Here is an 18,804-nt window from a genome sequence, read left to right as displayed (position 1 = left end):
ATCCTCGTAAATGTTACTGGGATGAAATTCTCAGTAAAAGTGATGTTTCTAGGTTCTCAATTTTAGCACAGGACTTTTTCAATTCATGATTTAGACAACTCCAAAAGACATCTAAGACTCTTACCTTTATTTTATTTCGGTAGCATTACTACCCCCTTCTTAATGTATGTTTTGAATGTATTTGCTGATTACTGTTGTGCTTGATATTCTATGGTTGGCTGCATTTTCTTTTATGGTGGCATGATGATAAAACTATAGGCTTAGGCTATTTTGATCTTACTATTTGTACTTTCTGTTGTGTGCTATCCTGATGATATTCGAACCATGCTCCTGGGTTCTATTTATTTATTGTAAGCTGAAATTTTAACTCATACTATATAGTTCACTGCTCACTTCTCAGATAAGTTAAGTTTCATTCCAGCTAAATGTTGTACAAATTATAACTTTAGATATAAATATCTTAGTGTATTGTGTGATTCTGAATGGTTGGTATTATGTTGGGCAGGATCGATTGAGAATTGACAGGCTTTTGTCAATTTGGGGAAATTGAAAAAAAGCTGGGAACTCTGTCAAAATTATCATTAAAATTTGCAACTAAATCTAAAAAAAGTGTGGGAATTTCCTCCGCATAGATTCTTGGTATCTTGCTTATTAAGATAAAGTACTTTTACTTTATATTTTTATTATTAATTGATTTACTACTGGTAGCATAGGACTAAGGTGTTACAAGTATTGTGAGGTGTGATCAATGGCGTCTAGACCAGAGTTCGTGGCACCGCCAGAGATATTCTATGACGATGCTGAAGCACGCAAGTACACTTCTTCTTCCTGTATTAATTATTCAAATTCAGGTTTCCTCCTTTTTCTTCTCATTCTGTTTCTTCGTTATTCAGTTTACTCTTGTTTATTCTTGAAATCCATTGTAATCTGATTTGTTGTGTGTTAAAAAAGGCAAGTCTGTCAGAGAGAGCCTTGGAGCTACTTGCTTTGCCTGATGACGGTGTTCCTGAATTACTTCTTGACATTGGTAATTTAATTTTTAATTTGGTTTGGTTACATTATTTTATCTCTGTCGTGTGTTCTATCTCATTCATGAAACAATGGGCTAGGTTGTGGATCGGGACTTAGCGGCGAGACACTCTCAGAGAATGGACACAATTGGATTGGTCTTGACATTTCTCCTTCCATGCTTAGTATGTTTTCCCTTTTCTATTCTTTAGAATTTTGTTATTTTTATCTATTTTGCATTTCGATTTTTTTTTTTAATTTTTTTCTGAACTCAGATATTGCGCTGGAGCGAGAAGTTGAAGGTGACCTTTCAGTGGGTGACATGGGTCAGGTATACTATCAAGTATCGATATAATTTTTGCTTTATCAGAAGTATTATTATTTATTGAAATCTAAGCTTAATGTTAGCCATGCTCTAAACACTTGCAGACTCGCAGTTTCCTTTTCGATGTTATCAATACTCTTTTGTAGTTTTATGGTTTATCTCAGCATGATGTTTATGTGCTTCGAATAAGTTCTTCCTAGGAAATAAAAACTTTGACGCGCGGGGCCGACGAGGGCGGAGAGTGATCGTCGGTGCAGTGAGGCACGGACAAGGAGCGGCTCCTGGCAGGCTTCCGAGACTGTATAGGGATGGACTATACAGTTGAGGAGGGCATAAAAGATTTGATTGATACTACTCATAACCAGGGGCGGACCCACAGCTAAGTGAGGGGGTTCAGATGAACCCCTGAAAAAAAAAAGTTTCTACTTACCCCCTTATATAGTTTTTTTTTAACCCCCTGAGATTTTTAATTTGCACCCATAGACCCCACTTACACCTCTCTCTCTCACACACTCACCAACTCACTCACTCTCACCTCACGAGTCTCTCACTAGGTCTGGCCGTCATCACTCATCAAGCACACAACACGAGCACGGCGCACCACCGGCCACCAGCCCACCACCGTCCACCAGTCCACCCGCGCGCCTCTCTATCTCCGTATCTCACGAGAGGGTCACTGCTCTGCGTTTGAAATCTGCACTCAACTCTCAAGGTTTCTTTCTTTCTGATTTATTTTTGGTATGAATGTGAATATGTGATGGTGGATGTGGAGTTTCATTGAGTTGGTTTTGATGTTTTTGAGAAATCAGAAATGGGTTTATAGTTGTGTTTTTGTGCAATGTTCGTTTGGATGGTTTTAGATTGATAGAAATCATAGAATGATAGTGTTTGATTGTATGGCCATGTAGGAGTTTCTGTGTTTGATTGATTGAATGTGGAGTTCAATTGATTTGGTTTTGGTAGTAAACTAACTATTTGGATGAATTGTGATGACAGTGAAAAACAATGAGGAAGCTAAAGTTCCATGAGCAGAAGCTTCTAAAGAAGGTCAATTTTTTGGAATGGAAGCGAGAAGGAGGTCACAGAGAGAACCTCGTTATGCAGCGCTACCACGTTACTGGACGAGATGATTACAAAAAGTAAGTATTATCATAACTCATCATATTTATATTCTTCTCTAATTTCCTTTATTTACTTACTTGGTTTTCGCTGATGCATTTTCTTAATTGAAATATGAATAGATATTCAAGTTTATGCGGAATGGTTCAGAAGTTGGTAAACATATTGAAACAGATGGACCCCAAGGATCCTGTTCGGGTCGATATGACTGATAAGCTTTTGGAAAAGCTGTAAGTTCACTTTAACTAACTAAACTTTTAGGCATAAGATTTACCCCATTCAGTTTTATTCTTTAATGTTGTTGTCAAACCCCTCAAATCTATTTGTGCTTAAGCTTTCATTTTAACTTGTATGCATTTGACTATCTAAATTCAATTAACTGAAGTTGCGTATATGTATAAATCGTTGGATGGTTTTTGTTGATCAATTATAATTTATCATATAAATAATTAATGTATGTGATCTAATGAAAAATGATAAAAATATGTAACCTCTTGCAAATTGCAATTTCTCTTTGGTTCTTTTGGCTCCTCCTGATGATCATGGGTTTGTTATGGATATATCATTATACCTCCATGTCAAGAAGTATCGTCCATCCAGTTTCAATTTGAATTATTGTCCTGGTTGAGGGGCCTCTTTCTTTTTGTTTCTTCTTGGTATTAGTTTGAATAAAAAAGATGTAACTATGCATTATAAACTACTTACACATATCTGTTTCTTTCTTGTGTTTGAATGACAGTTACAACATGGGTGTGATTCCAACCAGGCAAAGCATCACACAATGTGAACACTTAACTGTGTCATCCTTCTGTAGGTAAAAAGATAACTTTGCTGCATTTGTTGCTTTAAATCGAAATTGAAATGTTAACTTTATTTGCTTTCTCATTAGAATGTTTATGTGAAAATATAGCAATAGAAAGAAGCAAAATGATATTTGATTTTTAAGACGACTCTATTAAGACTCCAGAACTAGGAGCAAACACATTAATTGCCATCTATAAGTGTTACTATTCAAAGCTCTGGCTCCAGAGCTGTGATTAACCAAAGGAAAAGAGAATAGAGATAAATTTTTAAAATTAGAAAAGGATAACCGGCTCTCAACCTATGATAGCAGGTCATAAAGAGGTTGTGAAACTCTGCACAAAAAATAATTGTGCATATCATGAACCCATGCGTGTGCATCTTGAAACCTCAAACTTAAAGTGCCTACCAAACTCAAATTTTTGGTTCATTCTACTCTGTTTGCTCATGGTTCCATTTCGTCACGTGTGGTAAGTTCCAAGCTGTTAGGCTAGGATTTTTGTTATTAAATTCTGAACCACACCTGAGATGCTTACTGTATGTTGCCCTTTTTCCCTGTGAAGTTATATGGTTTTAGATTAAGTAAGGATGGGAAAGAAAGAATAAGGACTTTAAATTGTGATTATGGTTTGATTTTATAAAAAGGGCAGATGGAAATCTTAAATGATGTCTCAATTTTCTGTCCCACCAATTAAATTTTGACATGTTATATTCTTACTTTTGCCATCATTCACCATCCCAGACAAACATCAACCTAGACTTCAGCTCCTCTTCCACTTTATTGGCCTTCTTAGCTTCCAAAGTCACTATCTCACCATCATAGTAATGGGTCTTATTCTAATCCAGCTCCAGCAACAACAATTCTGTCCTGTGCATTGGCACAATGGATGATATTTGTCACCACAGTGAAAACAGAATCCCTGCGCCCTCCTCTCCATCAGCTCTGGATGAGAAATGTGAAATATGTTGAACTCCTTTCAATTTGTCAGACACAGCCCTCTGGTCGCCCTCCTTTTGCTTTGCCATTGATTACGTTGCGGGGGCGATAGGCTTCTTCTAGGAAGCTCTGTAAAAAACCCCTTCTTGTGTCCCAGTGCTATAAAAGATCTTACACTATACACCTTAAATCCCTAACTCCATTTTATTTTAATTCCCAAATAGCTGAGTAGTGAGTATTGATCAAACTGTTACGCTGGTTAGTTTAACTCCTAAACTAGTCATGCCAGTGAGAGTTCCTTTATAACGGAGTTCACAAAAAATAGTAGATTTTTTTTGTACTGCTACTTTCTATTGTATTGACCTCTTTTGTTCCAGATTATTACTGAACTTTCTTTATGTTGCAGGCGTAGGCTCTCGACTGTTTTGGTGCGACTAAAATTTGCTGAGCACTTGAAAGAAGCTGTGACATATATTGAGCAGGGGCATGTGCGAGTTGGTCCAGAGACAGTTACAGATCCAGCTTTCCTTGTAACTAGAAACATGGAAGACTTTGTGACATGGGTGGATTCATCCAAGATAAAGAGAAAGGTGCTTAAGTACAATGACAAGTTGGATGACTATGATATAATGAATTAAGTGGAAAGCCTAGGGCTTTGGCTTATTGTGGGTAGAGCAATTTCTTGTTATAGACGTGGGTGAATGAAGACTACATAGAATTGTAGGATGAGTTTGTGTTTTTTTTTTTGCGGCTATTCTAGGAAAGCTTGGATTTTAACTGGTTATTTTTAATTCCATATTAAGATTGAGTAATGAACCTAGAATCTAGTGCATCATGATCCATGATGGTGGTGTTAAATCTTTAAAATATGTATTTTGCATTTTCAGTGGATGATGAGCCATTGTGTTTGATCTGGAATAGGATACAGAGTAAAGGATTTGCAAGAACAAAAGTCTAAATCGTCCTTTCAACTAGCTAAGCTAGCAATTTACAACGTAGTCTCAGAATTTCCTTATGAGAGTTTCTTTCAATGCAATTTTTTAGTACAATTCTGAGATATTACATAGTAGTACTATATATGTATCTGATTGACTAAAAGATCTGCATCAGGTTACCATTAAACTTATGAAACCCTACCACACGAGGGGTTTTTGGATGCCCATAGCTAAGATAAACAATGTCTTTCTAGGAAAAGAAATTCATACTTTTTATTTATAATAAAATTAGAATCCCCCAGGGGTCAGTAAAATCTCAGTTGGTGGACAACCCTCCTCGGGGAGATCCCCCGGCGCTCCTTCTAGAAGTGGGTCTCTGCTGGTCTCCCCAGCATGCCACTGGCGCCCTGCCCGGTAGTCTGAAGGTGCTTTCTCTCCATTCTACCGTTTTTGTAACAAAAAAAAATAGTTTCATTATTGTGATATGTTATTAAGTTTTTACTTCATGTAAATTATCTTCTTATTTTCATACTTTTCTCATTAAATATATATTGGGTATAAATTTAATTTGATGCTCAAAATCCTTTTTCGTGTGGTAACTCACTTTAGAAGTTTATATTCAGTGAAGAATAGAGGTCAAGTAAATTTGATGTAGATTTTGCATGATTCCTAGCGAAAAGTGTGTCTCCATCATCCCATCATGTCAACTTTGACCTATTAACACAATTATTTTTTATTTTATAAGTAAAAAATACTTTAGATTTAATTTATTTAAACAATTAAACTATAATAATTTATATATAATGTTAACAAATATTATAAATAAACCTGTGTAACACACATATATTATATCTAATTTTTTATGTAAAGTTTACTAGTGAGTACTAGTAGTTGTAGACTTGTAGTTTAGGGCTCTGTGACGGAGCCTAACATCGGATTAGCGAAATATTATTTTTTTACAGATTAAGAGTATGTTAGTTGTTAGTTAATATAGTGAAATGGCGTAATTGAAATAATGTTAAATGTTAATTTGAAAGTCAAATGTTAATTACCCTATTTAACTTTTGTTTTGAGTAAGTGAAAAAATAATTAAGATTCTAATAAATTTTATATGAATGTCATAAACATTCGAATTCTTCAATGAGTATTTTTTTTGTTCCTATTTTATTATTTAGAACACAATCCCCATAATTTCAATCATTATAATATTTATGAACTTAATATGATTGATATACCCCAGTGTATTATTAACTGATCACAATCCAAGAAAATGAAAACATCAGGTGCACTTTGAGTGGATCAGTCTCTCTAAGTCCCAATCTAAATTTCAATCTTGGAAAATATCGAGTGCATTTTTCTTTTAAATATTTATAGTTAATTTTTATTTTTTAAATTAAATTTTTGTTGTATTTTATTTTCTTCAATTCACAAATAAAATGAAATAGTATGTTAAGATTTTTTATTTTATAAATTATAATCTATATAATAATAGAAAGTATATGTGAAAGGAATCGTAGAAGTTGAAAGGTTTTTATGTCATTATTAAGCACTCCAAAGTTGGTTTTATTTGTAATATATATATACTTTATAAAAGAAAATCCTTATCCACAAAAATTTAACAAATGGCACTCCCAAAATGATTTTCCTCCCATCCCTTTCTCTGGCTGATAAGTGTCATTGCCAGAGAGACTTTCACAAATTAATTATACAAACCTATTTTCCTATAATTTTGATTATTTGTGCCCTATTAAATGGCCTCTACCAAATAGAATTCATGCACAACCCACCAAGAATTATATTGGATTTTGCTTTTTCTTATTTAAAAAAATGGATTTATTTTCCTTAATGGAGATCTGATATATATTATTTCCGAAATTAATTTTTAATAATTAAAATATAATAGTGAGATTTGAATTTGAAATAAATAATGTCGTGATGCATTTCCTTTGATTTAGGTGGTGATGTCCATCATTGACAACCTTAATTTTGCTTGACTTTTTGTGTTTAATGTTTGAATTTTTTCATTTAAAATATAAATTAAAATTGATTCTAATTAATGCTTGACTATTATTTGTATGAATTAGAGTCCAATCAATGCTGTCGAATTTGAGCTAACTCGAATGGAAAAAAAATTCCCTTATGTTTAGTCATCATATTCAAATTCAAATTATCCATAAAAAGTCATTACAATAAAAAAAAATTCTACTAAAAAGTCAATGAAATATTCTTTTCACCTTTTCTCATCATTAACCCTAATTCCAACTCAACTATAAATACTCCCTTAAGTTGCCCCTCTCCTCCATCATTCCAATAGTTTTATAACCGTTTAATAAGTTGAATGTTTTTTCAATTGTAGATGATGATTATCAGATCATGGTTTGGAACTATATGCACAGGTGAAGTCGATTTTTGATTTTTCATTGTTTATAATTTTCAAATCGATTTTCTTATCTTCTTGTAATGTTCACTCATAACGTATTGATTTTAGGAAAAAAAAATTCATGTGATATATCATGTACGTTGAATGTGTCTAGGAATATGAAAGGTAATTTTTTGGTATATCATATGCGTTTAATGTTTCAAGTGGACGATGATGGACTCAAACTTACAAATAATTTTAAATTATGAGTACCAAGTCTACAGAACTCCCCAGATCACATAGTTCTACTACGGCCCAGGTTCCAGAGTACCAAATTATCAGCAAATTCACAAACATCACGTCCAAAAACGTTTTAATTTTCTGATTTGATTTTCTAATGCACAAACATCAGCAATTTCCTATTATTAAATTTGTAGTATAAACTTCTGATTTGATTGTGTGTAATTAATTTTCAAATCTCAATATTTAAATTAATATTTGACTAATATATAAATATTTTTTTATTCAAATGTGTATATTTGGTATCAGAATATAATTACTTAATGGTTTAAATCTGCAAGATTTTCCTCCATTTAAATGCTATATTCGAATTTTTATAAAAAAACCTTTTGACCAAACTTATTTAATGATTATTTCAAAAATTGAAGTTAGTCAAATATCAGCAAAATTAATGTTAGTCAAAATTAATGTTATATTCCAGGTTAATTAATTTTATTCAAATACTATATCTCTTACGTTTTCTTTTTAAATTTTAGTGATTAGTGCACTTATTTAATGATATTTGAATTAACCTATTTAATGATTATTTCAAAAAATAAAGTTAGGTAAACATCAAAAACATTAATTGCTGAATTAATTTCCCTTTATAATAAAAACAGTTTTTAGTACACTTATTTAGTAATTCTTAAATGCATTAATTTTTACTCAATGGTTTAATAAAGTTATTTTTGCTTTCGAAAAAATTGATCAATGAAGGCAAATTTGATCAATGAAGACAAATTTTAAAAATAAATAAATGAGAACATGTACCAAATTATGAGAAAATATTAATTGTGATAAATAGACTTTTAAAAAATAGTGAGATATTCAGTTTAGGAATTTATGCTGTTTTTTATGGTATTATTTTTCACTACAACCTAACATAAATTTTGAAAACCATAATAATAGTAAATAATTTCGATGAGATATTATCAAGCTTAATTTCATGCTTTTAATGTGCAAAATATTTAATAGGATAACAAAGGTTTTTGCATACGATTAATATGCTTTCAAATGAAATTCTTTAATGAAATCAATTATGATTAAGCTTCAAATTTGGCACAATCAAACAATCAATGCACATATTAATTATGATTTGTTTTCTTAAATAATAAACATTTTTACCCCGTGCGTTGCACGACAATATTTGATCTCATTATTTAGACACGTATTAATAAATTAAGATATGAAAAAATGAACATTCAACCAAACAAAATCACAATGAGTGTCACACACACACACACACATATATAATAGTGTTTTCAATTTCAATTTATCATACCATTACTTATATTTACTCTTAGTTTTTTTTAAAAAAATACTTAAGTAATATGAAAAATCATTTTGATAATCACACAAAATTTTATAAGTTGTGTGACACTCATTGTGATTTTTTTTTGTTGAATGCTCTTTTTTTTTCATATCTTAATTTATTAATATGTGCCTAAATAATGAGATCATGTTCACCGTGCAACGCACGGGGTAAAAACGCTAGTTTAAGGTTATAACTTTTTGTTTCCGAAAATTGTAACTATGAGACCCTTTCATATGGGTAAACTATACAGCAAATAATATGTAACTAATATGCTTTTTAAAGACATTTTTATCAATTTTGATTTAGTTTAATACCTTACATTTTGATTTAACAGTTTAAGACGTCCCATTAATGTCCAGCTGCTACATCCTTATTCTATTTTAAACGAGGTTATTATTATTTATTTCATATGAGTTATGAAATTCAATATGACACATATAAATTAGTTTTGATTTACATAATTATTAATTGAATAATAACTAATAATAATATTAGTCTTTAGCAACCCTTTCTCCTACTCTAAATTTTTTAATTCACTACCCATTAAATTAGAAATTTAATATTAACTATAGAACTCCACAGGTCATGGTGAATTATTTTGGATTTATATTAATTTTAATATTAATCATTAACATTACATTTGATATAAATGCTTAAATAAATATTGAACTTCTTTCCGATGTACAAAAAAAAATATTGAACTAACCCTTTCACCTTCACCAAATTTTGTTTTTACGATCATAATTAATATTAGCTACACACTCAATAATGAGGTTAATATCAGTTACAGAATTTCATAGGACTTCATAAGTTACTTAGGAGTAATTAAAATCATGATTAATATTTTTTTTTGACAGCAAACAGAGCAATTCATTAATTAACAAGAGACACAATGTTTTTGAGTACACATTGCTGAATACAAAATGGAGTGACACCCACCCAAATCCTATCTTCATGAACCAAAGAGAACCTAGACAAATCATGAGCTACCATGTTTGCACTCCTACCTACATGATTAAAAGATAAAGATTGAAAACAAACACACCAGATAATGAGGTTACTATCACTTACAAAATTACATTAGAAGTGATAAATTATTTTGGTTTTATATTTTTTGCTAATAAATTCTATTTGATAGTTTAAGACTTTCCATCAATATCATGCTACATGCGTCTTCTATTTTTTTTTGGTACATCGGAAAGATAAGTTGCACCTGCCAGTAATCGAACCCTGGATCTCCCCTACCCAACCCTATGTCCTCCAGCTCCTACCACACATGCGTCTTCTATTTTAAATGGGTTTAAATTATAATTTAATATTAATATTAATCCTTAAATGTTAAAGAGAGTGGTTTTTTTTTCAAGAGAAAAGATATCATGTATTGAGAGAAGGGGATTGAAATCCCAGGGATACAATTGTATCAAGGTTTACAATTGTAGCATGACTTACAGAAGTAACTACAGAACATAAAAGCAAGGAACAAACCTACAAAACAAGAACTACACTGGGATACATGTTTCAATCTCTCAGAGAGTGATTTTATTTTTTTTGACAACAAAAAAGGTATAATATATATTAATAACTTGAAACAGTACAAGAGAAATAGGAGAAACAGTACATGAGATCAACCCTCTCATGAAATATGGGGAAACCTCCACCTACCCTCAGCCTTATAGCACAAAAACATTTTGGCGCTAAAGCAACTTATGCCTAGGTCTCATTAAAACCTTCTTAGAAAAAACTCTAGAGAAGGAAAAAGAATGCTTAAAACATAAGTGAGCAACCAAAAAGCCTAAACAAAATAGCTATAAGCTGCAATACAAAGCTACTACATAATATGAAATATACTAGCAACATTAATATGACCCCATGGTGCTAAAACAATGATCCTCAAAGAACCAGCACCTAAAACATGGCCAAAAATAAATCCATCTCCAAAACCAACACTTGCCAACATTCTATAATCCTCAATCTATACCACACGTCCAAGAAGGTGGCCCAAAAATGTAGCATCATTATGCAGAGACTGCTCGACCACCACCACCCCAAGTTCTGCGATTGTCCAAGATTAAGGGCAGTACTCCCATAAACGAATTTCTCTATCACACCCTGTTTTCGCTAATGAATCAACCTTCGAATTAGCCTCCCTAAAAATATGTGATACACCCAAACACCCAACCTGCTCAAATAAAATATCTATCACATTCAACTCTCTTATGAGCTTCCAAGGGCGATAAGACTTTATGTTAACCCAACCCACTGCCAAGGTTGAGTCACTCTCAATGATCACACTGCCCACCCCAAAATCTTGACAAAATTCCAAAGCATGCCTAATTGCCATGACTTCTGCCTCAAAAGCCCAAACCTGACCCACAGCTACAGAAAAAAAACCCCTTATCTCCCCGTCACTGTCCCTCAAAACACCCCCTACTCCACCATCCCCAGGCGCCCCCTAGCTGAACCATCTACATTAAATTTCAAGAACCCCACAGCCGGCTTCTCCCACTCAACCAACCTCTTCCGCTTCATCTTCTCCCCAAAACGAATGTTCTGAAAATTACACATGAAATCATACACTGTGTATGTCAAATCCACTCTAGCAGCTTTAGTCCACCAATAAAGACGCGTGATATGCAAGTCCCAGACTTCCTCAACCGTATTAACAACACCTCTGAAAATGACACCATTTCGAGCTAACCAAATTGTCCAGCACACTGCATAAGGCACTAGCTCCCATAATTCCTTCTCTGTTTGCCATCGTAGAGCACCCCACTCAAGCAACAAATGCTCTAAACTTGGTGGACAGCACCAGCTCACACCTTCCCGTCATAACACCCTATTCCAAACCTGTAATACAAATTCACATGTACACAAAAGATGAAAAACGGTCTCCTTCTCCTTCCCGCACATAACACACACCGCTGCTGCATCAACAAGGACACCTCGCCGCTGCAAACTCACCATTACAGCCACCCTATCCGCATAGGCTTGCCACACAAACAACGCAACCTTCGGAGGAACCACTCGCTTAACCTCGCAGGGTTAATCCCATGGCAGAACCACCTGAAGTATATGACCCTGAGAAAAATTCTCATGTAAGCAATTAAAGAATAAATTTTATTAGTTTATTTTTAACTTATGCAAATTCAATTTACTGATATGTTCTCATCATGATTACAAGTTTGCCCATATTGGGTTGGTCTTCCTGAAATCTCCAAATTAGAGTGAGAGAGAATAATAATTTCTTATTTAGGGGATTCTTCATGGGTTTCTTTTTAGGTTTCTGTTGCTGTTGGCGACTACCAAATACGACAGACATATTACCCTGCAACGCGCGGGTATAAAAACACTAGTTAACTAATTAATTAAAAGAATTGACAAGTTTACCTTTTATATACTATTTCAATTAAATAGCCAATTAATTTCATGATTGAAGAAAAACCTAATCTAAATGGAAGAGGGCAGCGCCGCTGCACATCTTCATTTTTTATTAATTCTTATTTTATTATAATCTTAATTAATGGATAAAATTAAAATAAGGTTAGAGAACCTGGCCTAACGGGGAAACAGAGGAAGTGCGATTGGCAGTGGTGGTGGCTAGCACAGACGATGATGGGCTGGTTCGATGGGAGGAAGAAGGGAGAGTGAGGAGGAGAGTGAGAAGTCACAATTGTATAAATTTCCTACGAACCTGCTCTACTCTATTCTGTTTATGATTTTGAAATCCTTTACTAAGTACAAACTATGGAGAAAGACAACAAGAGAATAACGAGGCATGCATTATACAAGAAATTGGCTAACTGACATGGATCAATCAAGGCACATATGTGAAACATGGAAAACTAATTGACAAGCATATGAACCACGAGAGACCAGTAATGATTTCATACCTCATAGTCCAATCAAATTTTCATGCCAACTTACTTTCATAATATCCATCGATATGTTAATACTGGTTGAACAACAAGACAAATTACCACTTGATGGTTCGGTTATCCTCTCGTGCGGTTAGTTGACAACGGGCAATAGGAAACTCTTTTTGAGAACGCACCTTTGAAACCCTCACCCTTTGGTATATCTTATTGGCTTAAAAGCATTTCATGTCCCTGATGTATTAAGTTTGTGTAAATGTTACCCCTGTTCTTTTTTCGTCTATGTTTGTAGACTCCATGTTTCACAAATGTGCACCGTTTGCCCCTCCGTCACTCTGCCGTTTAAAAAGGGTGACGTGGCCCACGTCAGCATCCTACGTGGCATGACAGGTCATTAAATGAAAATCAGAACTTGGGAAAAGGAGGTGGGAGGATTTGAACCCATGACCTTGAATTAGCAAAACACAACCATTACCAGTTGAGCTACTGAATCAACTGGTTAAATTACGACCAACATTGTATTTATATCATATTTGCTATCATCATTCTCCTTGTTCTTCTCAAATTCTTCTTCATCATCTACTTTATCTCATCATTTTCTTCATCCCCAACCACATTAAAACCCAGATTTTTCCATCTCCAAGATCAAAGAAAAAAAAACATGCATTTCTTCATTATCATCATCTTCATCCCCAACCAAATCTATTCCCCAACAACAGCATCTGGAACCAAATTAGCTAACAAAACAAAATCTAACATGAAAAACCCAAAATTAACTAACATAGTCATTCATCAAAGCAAGCTGATTTTTTTTTTTCGAACAACTTCATTCATTTTTATTTTTTTAAGTTTAGTATGAAGATTATCAGTACACAAAGAGAAATCAAAACCAATACAAACAAAGAAATAAACGAAGTGCTATTAGAAGTTAGTTTAGGGTAAAAAATTGGACTTCTACAAAATCAACAAAGTACTTTTGGATTTGTCATCTTGATAACAACAAAATTTCCATGTTCCTTGGAGTGAACTTGAGGTCGAAGAACGCCCACAACAAGCTGCTTATTAGGGATTGTAACCATGACTTCAATCCCAGACCCAGCAAGAGCATCCATGGTGGAATCATCCGCATCGAAAAGCTCCACCTTTTGAATCCCATTATCCTTCATCAACGGAACCACCGTCGCCGGTGGCAGCTTGTGGGTCGCTTGGGTTCCCCAATTCACACCAAGCCCTTCCACGCACCACTAGCAACCCATCACCGCTGCCGTCGGAAAACCCAGTTTTCCCCCATTGCACAGTGAATCTAAAAGCTCTCTTCCTCACGATTGGAAGCAGGAGCAAGAGGAAAAATGGGGGAAATTAAAGAAAAATTATATGTTTGATGGTTGAAGGTGAAGTGAAAATGAAAACTTTTGGGTTTATAAAAGAGAAACCGTAACTGTTTTTGGAAGTGGGGTTTGAAGATGAAGATGATGATGATGATGATAAAATGCATGTTTTTTTTTTCCTTTGATATTGGAGATGGAAAAATCTGGGTTTCAATGTGGTTGGGGATGAAGATGATGAATAATCTAAGAATGATGATAATAAGTATGATATAAATACAACGTTGGTCATAATTTAACCAGTTGATTCAGTAGCTCAACTGGTAATGGTTGTGTTTTGCTAATTCAAGGTCATGGGTTCAAATCCTCCCACCTCCTTTTCCCAAGTTCTGATTTTCATTTAATGACGTGTCATGCCACGTAGGATGCTGATGTGGGCATGTGACGGAGGGGCAAACGGTGCACATTTGTGAAACATGGAGGGTACAAACATAGACGAAAAAAGAACAGGGGTAACATTTACACAAACTTGATACATCAGGGGCATGAAATGCTTTTAAGCCTATCTTATTTTAGGTATTGTCTAGCCCGGCTTATTTTTCACTTTTAAGTTACTTTTAAGTCAAAATTGGGCTAAACAGAATTTTTTAAAAGTTCTTAAATTTTAAGGAGCTTATTTTTGTAGTGTAAAATAGAAAAAAGCTCCTTATTAGAAGATTTCAGGGAGAGTTACTTTTTTCTAAAAAGTTACTTTTTTCTAAAAAGTAACTTATTCCCCCTTGGCTCTCACTCCTGATATCTTATCAAATTTACCTTCTGGTTCCCTTCCCCTGCTTCGAAAATCCCAATTCTGACATCTTGAAGTTACGCTGTTCATCTCCATTCTCACAACCAAAATGCTGCGAATTCACTCTCTCAGATTATCTTCTTCTCTCTTCGCTTCACCTTTTCCTCTCTCCACAACTTTCGTTTCCATTTCCGCCACCAAACCTCCTCGCTGATGCTTCTCACCCCGAAAAACCAGCACTTGTGAGTTTTCTCCCAAACTATTAAAAATTGGATTTTGAAGTGTGTATTGGAACATTCACGGGAAATTTCCATGTGGGTCAGGGTCAGAAGCTTTTATTGGATTGGATGATGGGTTTCTTTTGTTATGGTGATTCATGGATAACTTTTTTTTACAAAAGTTCAGTTGATTGACCCAGTAGATAAGACAGTGGATATAGACTTGTCCCTCATTCAACAACTAGGGTTGAAGCTTGTGTATGCCATCATGAACACTCATGGGACTGTGTCAAGATTTGGTTCATGCTTCATGTGCATAAATTTTGCAAGCCAACTATTTGATAAAATATTTAAATGAGTATATGTGAAGGGGACAAATTACATCAAACAACTTTTTATTTAAAAGTAACTTTTAAGTTGTAAAATTATGAAAACTACCAAATAACTTTACTCTTATTTTTAAGCTCTTATTTTCATCTTTAACTTTTAAGTAACTTTTAAGCTTAAAATAAGTCGGGCCAAACGGTTGTGGTTCAAAGATGAAACCACAACTCATAGGTAATCACTCTACTCTCTTTGTTCTCTCTTTCCGAACCTGCCTCTACCACAAAGAGGCTCATCTATTTATAACCTAGGGTTTCTTGCTCACTACTCCTGATCTTTAACTAGAATATTCTTTGGAACCAATCTTGGGGAGAAAGAAATACTTGACCTAGAATCACCTAATTTATTTTTGGTATTTTATTATTATTTTCGTATTTAATTAATTAATAATTTTATAAATTCTGAATTTTTTTAATTTATTATTATTATTATTATTATTATTATTTTGAGGGCTAATTTTAATATTATTAAGGTAGGACAAAATTAGGTGTTCACAATCACTCCTAGCAGTTCTTATGTCAAAGCCTTGCTGCTTCATGAAACTGGTTTTTATTTTGTTCAAGCAAAACTTCTGAATAACTATGCAAAATAATTAAGGATTGTATTGCTAGATTGATCTACACCATAAGGGTCAGATGATCTTAACTATAATTGCAGGCATAACAGAATTCTCATCTTTTCAATTTCTAGTGCATAATTTTGCTAGTTGCTGCTGTCCATGTTCCCTCCTGATCATGTAAACTTGTCTTTGCTAGTTGCTATTGTCCATGTTCTGTGTCATTCTTAATGTCTTATTTACTTTATTTTGGAAACATGAAAGCAGACAATTAACCCAGGCACACCTTTTGAATGGAATCAGAAATGATAAGTGCTGACGTCCAATCTTAAAGTTTTTAGCATGCGTTAGCTAAGCTAGGAGTCAACTTACTAGAATTTTCTGAACCTGTAATCAAAGTTTGGACATAGTTGTTTAGGTTGAAAATGAGTGGGAGATGGCAAAAGAAATTAGTGTTAAGTTGCAAAAATTTTATGATGTGATCAATTTGTTCTCTGGAACTTTGTAGCCAACATTGAATGTCCATTTCCCGAAAATATGTGAAGTTAAACAAGCTTTGAATGAGTGGGTTCATTCTCGTAATGTGGTTATTCAAAAAATGGCTGAACTTATGCAAGTAAAATTTGACAAGTATTGGGGTGAGGTTAATGGTGTGATGGTTGTAGGCATTGTTTTAGACCCCAGGTACAAAATGGAATTTGTCAAAGTCTTTTTCCCTTTAATTTATGGAGAAATGTCTTCTCTTGAAATTCAAAGGATAAACAGAGATTTGTGAAGGTTTAGTAGGGGAGTATGAAAAGAGGCTCAAGGGGAAGGAAACTGTGAATTCATCTCCATGCACAAACCCAGAAGTAGAGGAGCAGAATACTAGTACTAGAGTTCCATCTTGGAAGACAACATGACTTAACCATCTTAGTGGACAAAGTGGGAGAGTCAAAGGAAATCGCATGTCGGAATTAGACATCTATTTAGAGGTGGTGTTACGCTTTGATGATCAATTTGATATCTTAGGATGGTGGAAACAAAATGGCTTGAAATACCCCATATTGCAAATGATTGCCCGAGATTTCCTAGCCATTCCCATATCCATTGTTGCTTCTGAGTCTTCTTTCAGCACTGGTGGTCTGTTTCTTACTCCACATCGTAGTAGATTTCATCCGGATACTATAGAAGCAATGATCTGTTACCAAAATTGGCTTTGGAGTATTGTGAGAGGTAATTAAGTGTATTACTTTAAGTTCACAAAGATGTATTCATTATTGCAAATTTTAAATAACTTGTTTTTCCTTTCAAATTCTTCACAATCAAAACTAATGGATTTGAATCAAATGATTGAATATGCTACATTATCTGCAGATTCAGATGTTGACATTGTAAGTCATTTTGTGTTACTTTGTCCTTAAATTTAATAATATTATTGGTTCGTTAAATTTTGATTTGTTTGTTTACTTTTGTAGGAGGAGCCATGAGATGGAACTGGTGTTAATGAAGTGAACATCATTGATGATTAATTGAAGATTGACTTTTGAGTTGATGCGGATATGATATTTTCAGGGTCTTTATTTTTCTGCATGTTTCTGTTATAATTGTTAAGATGATGATGTGGTTTTAATTTCCGGATTGATGCGTGATGACTTAATGTTTTGGATATATTCAGCTCTTGGATTTCATGTCAATAGTTTGTTTCAGTGTTTGGGTTTGGCTGCTATGTAAGCTCTCATACTGGTACCTCATTAATTTTTTTGGTTTAGTAGAAAAGAGAGCTATTTCAACCCATTTGTGTTTATTGAATTTCTCTCTTATATGCAATGTGCTTTAATCTAGCCTAATGTATTTGTTGAAAGAGATTGAAACTTTTGCAAGAAGAAAGTGTATGCTGGACACGCCATAAAACAAGTAACAACCAAAAGGCATGAAATCTTTGTGATTAGTACAAATGTTAGTTATAGGTTCTTCATCTTTTTTTATTTTTAATAAGATTCTTATTTTATTATAAACATATATTATTGGCATTGTTGCTGAAAAAAGTGATGAATTTGTAATGGTTTATTGCTTGAATAATTGTATGTAAAATCATATCATACAATTGATTTAGTTTTTTGTTTCCTTTGGTCAAATCATTGAATCAATGCCAAAATTGAATTTAGTTTAGGGAAGAAACTAACTGCCATATGAGGTGGGTGTGTTACAGAGTGAGTGAAGAAAGCCGCGTACGTTGCCTTTGTCTTAGCATAAACGGGTACCCAAACCCATTAAACGGGTACTGTTTAGTAAACGACGGGTCCGGGTAAAAATACCCACGAGTATTGACGCGGGTCCGGATACTCGCCCCGTTGCCATCCCTCTTTATAGGCGGAAATTTCCAAACATGTCAAAAACAATTGGTTCTAGTTGCATATTTCGCTAAAGTATCCAACACGGTATTACGTTTCCGTGGGAGGTAAGACACCCAAATTTGCCAACTCTGAAAGAATTGTTTACTTGTCATTTATAAAGTAGTTATTAGATTAAGTAATTAACCGTAAAAAAGTAATTAAATATTTTCATATATTCCTAGATGCAACCGTGATTAAGTCATATTTTC

General features: G+C 33.9%; 1 protein-coding gene and 1 pseudogene across 1 annotated transcript; both read left to right on the top strand.

Moving 5' to 3' along the window:
- Positions 1–507: 507 nt before the first annotated feature.
- Positions 508–1,665, top strand: LOC130715448 (18S rRNA (guanine-N(7))-methyltransferase RID2-like; annotated as a pseudogene).
- Positions 1,666–1,846: 181 nt separating this feature from the next.
- LOC130715447 (U3 small nucleolar ribonucleoprotein protein IMP3-like) lies at positions 1,847–5,084 on the top strand. Its single transcript, XM_057565544.1, has 5 exons — positions 1,847–2,045; positions 2,330–2,472; positions 2,575–2,682; positions 3,192–3,266; positions 4,597–5,084. Exons 2-5 carry the CDS (start codon positions 2,339–2,341, stop codon positions 4,826–4,828), a joined length of 549 nt encoding a protein of 182 aa, XP_057421527.1. The 5' UTR covers positions 1,847–2,045; positions 2,330–2,338; the 3' UTR covers positions 4,829–5,084.
- The last annotated feature ends 13,720 nt before the right edge of the window (positions 5,085–18,804 follow it).

Source organism: Lotus japonicus, chromosome 4 (genome assembly GCF_012489685.1).
Source record: "Lotus japonicus ecotype B-129 chromosome 4, LjGifu_v1.2".
Taxonomy (NCBI): domain Eukaryota; kingdom Viridiplantae; phylum Streptophyta; class Magnoliopsida; order Fabales; family Fabaceae; genus Lotus; species Lotus japonicus.
Note: the sequence above shows the minus strand (reverse complement) of the source record. Positions and strands in the feature narration are given on the sequence as shown.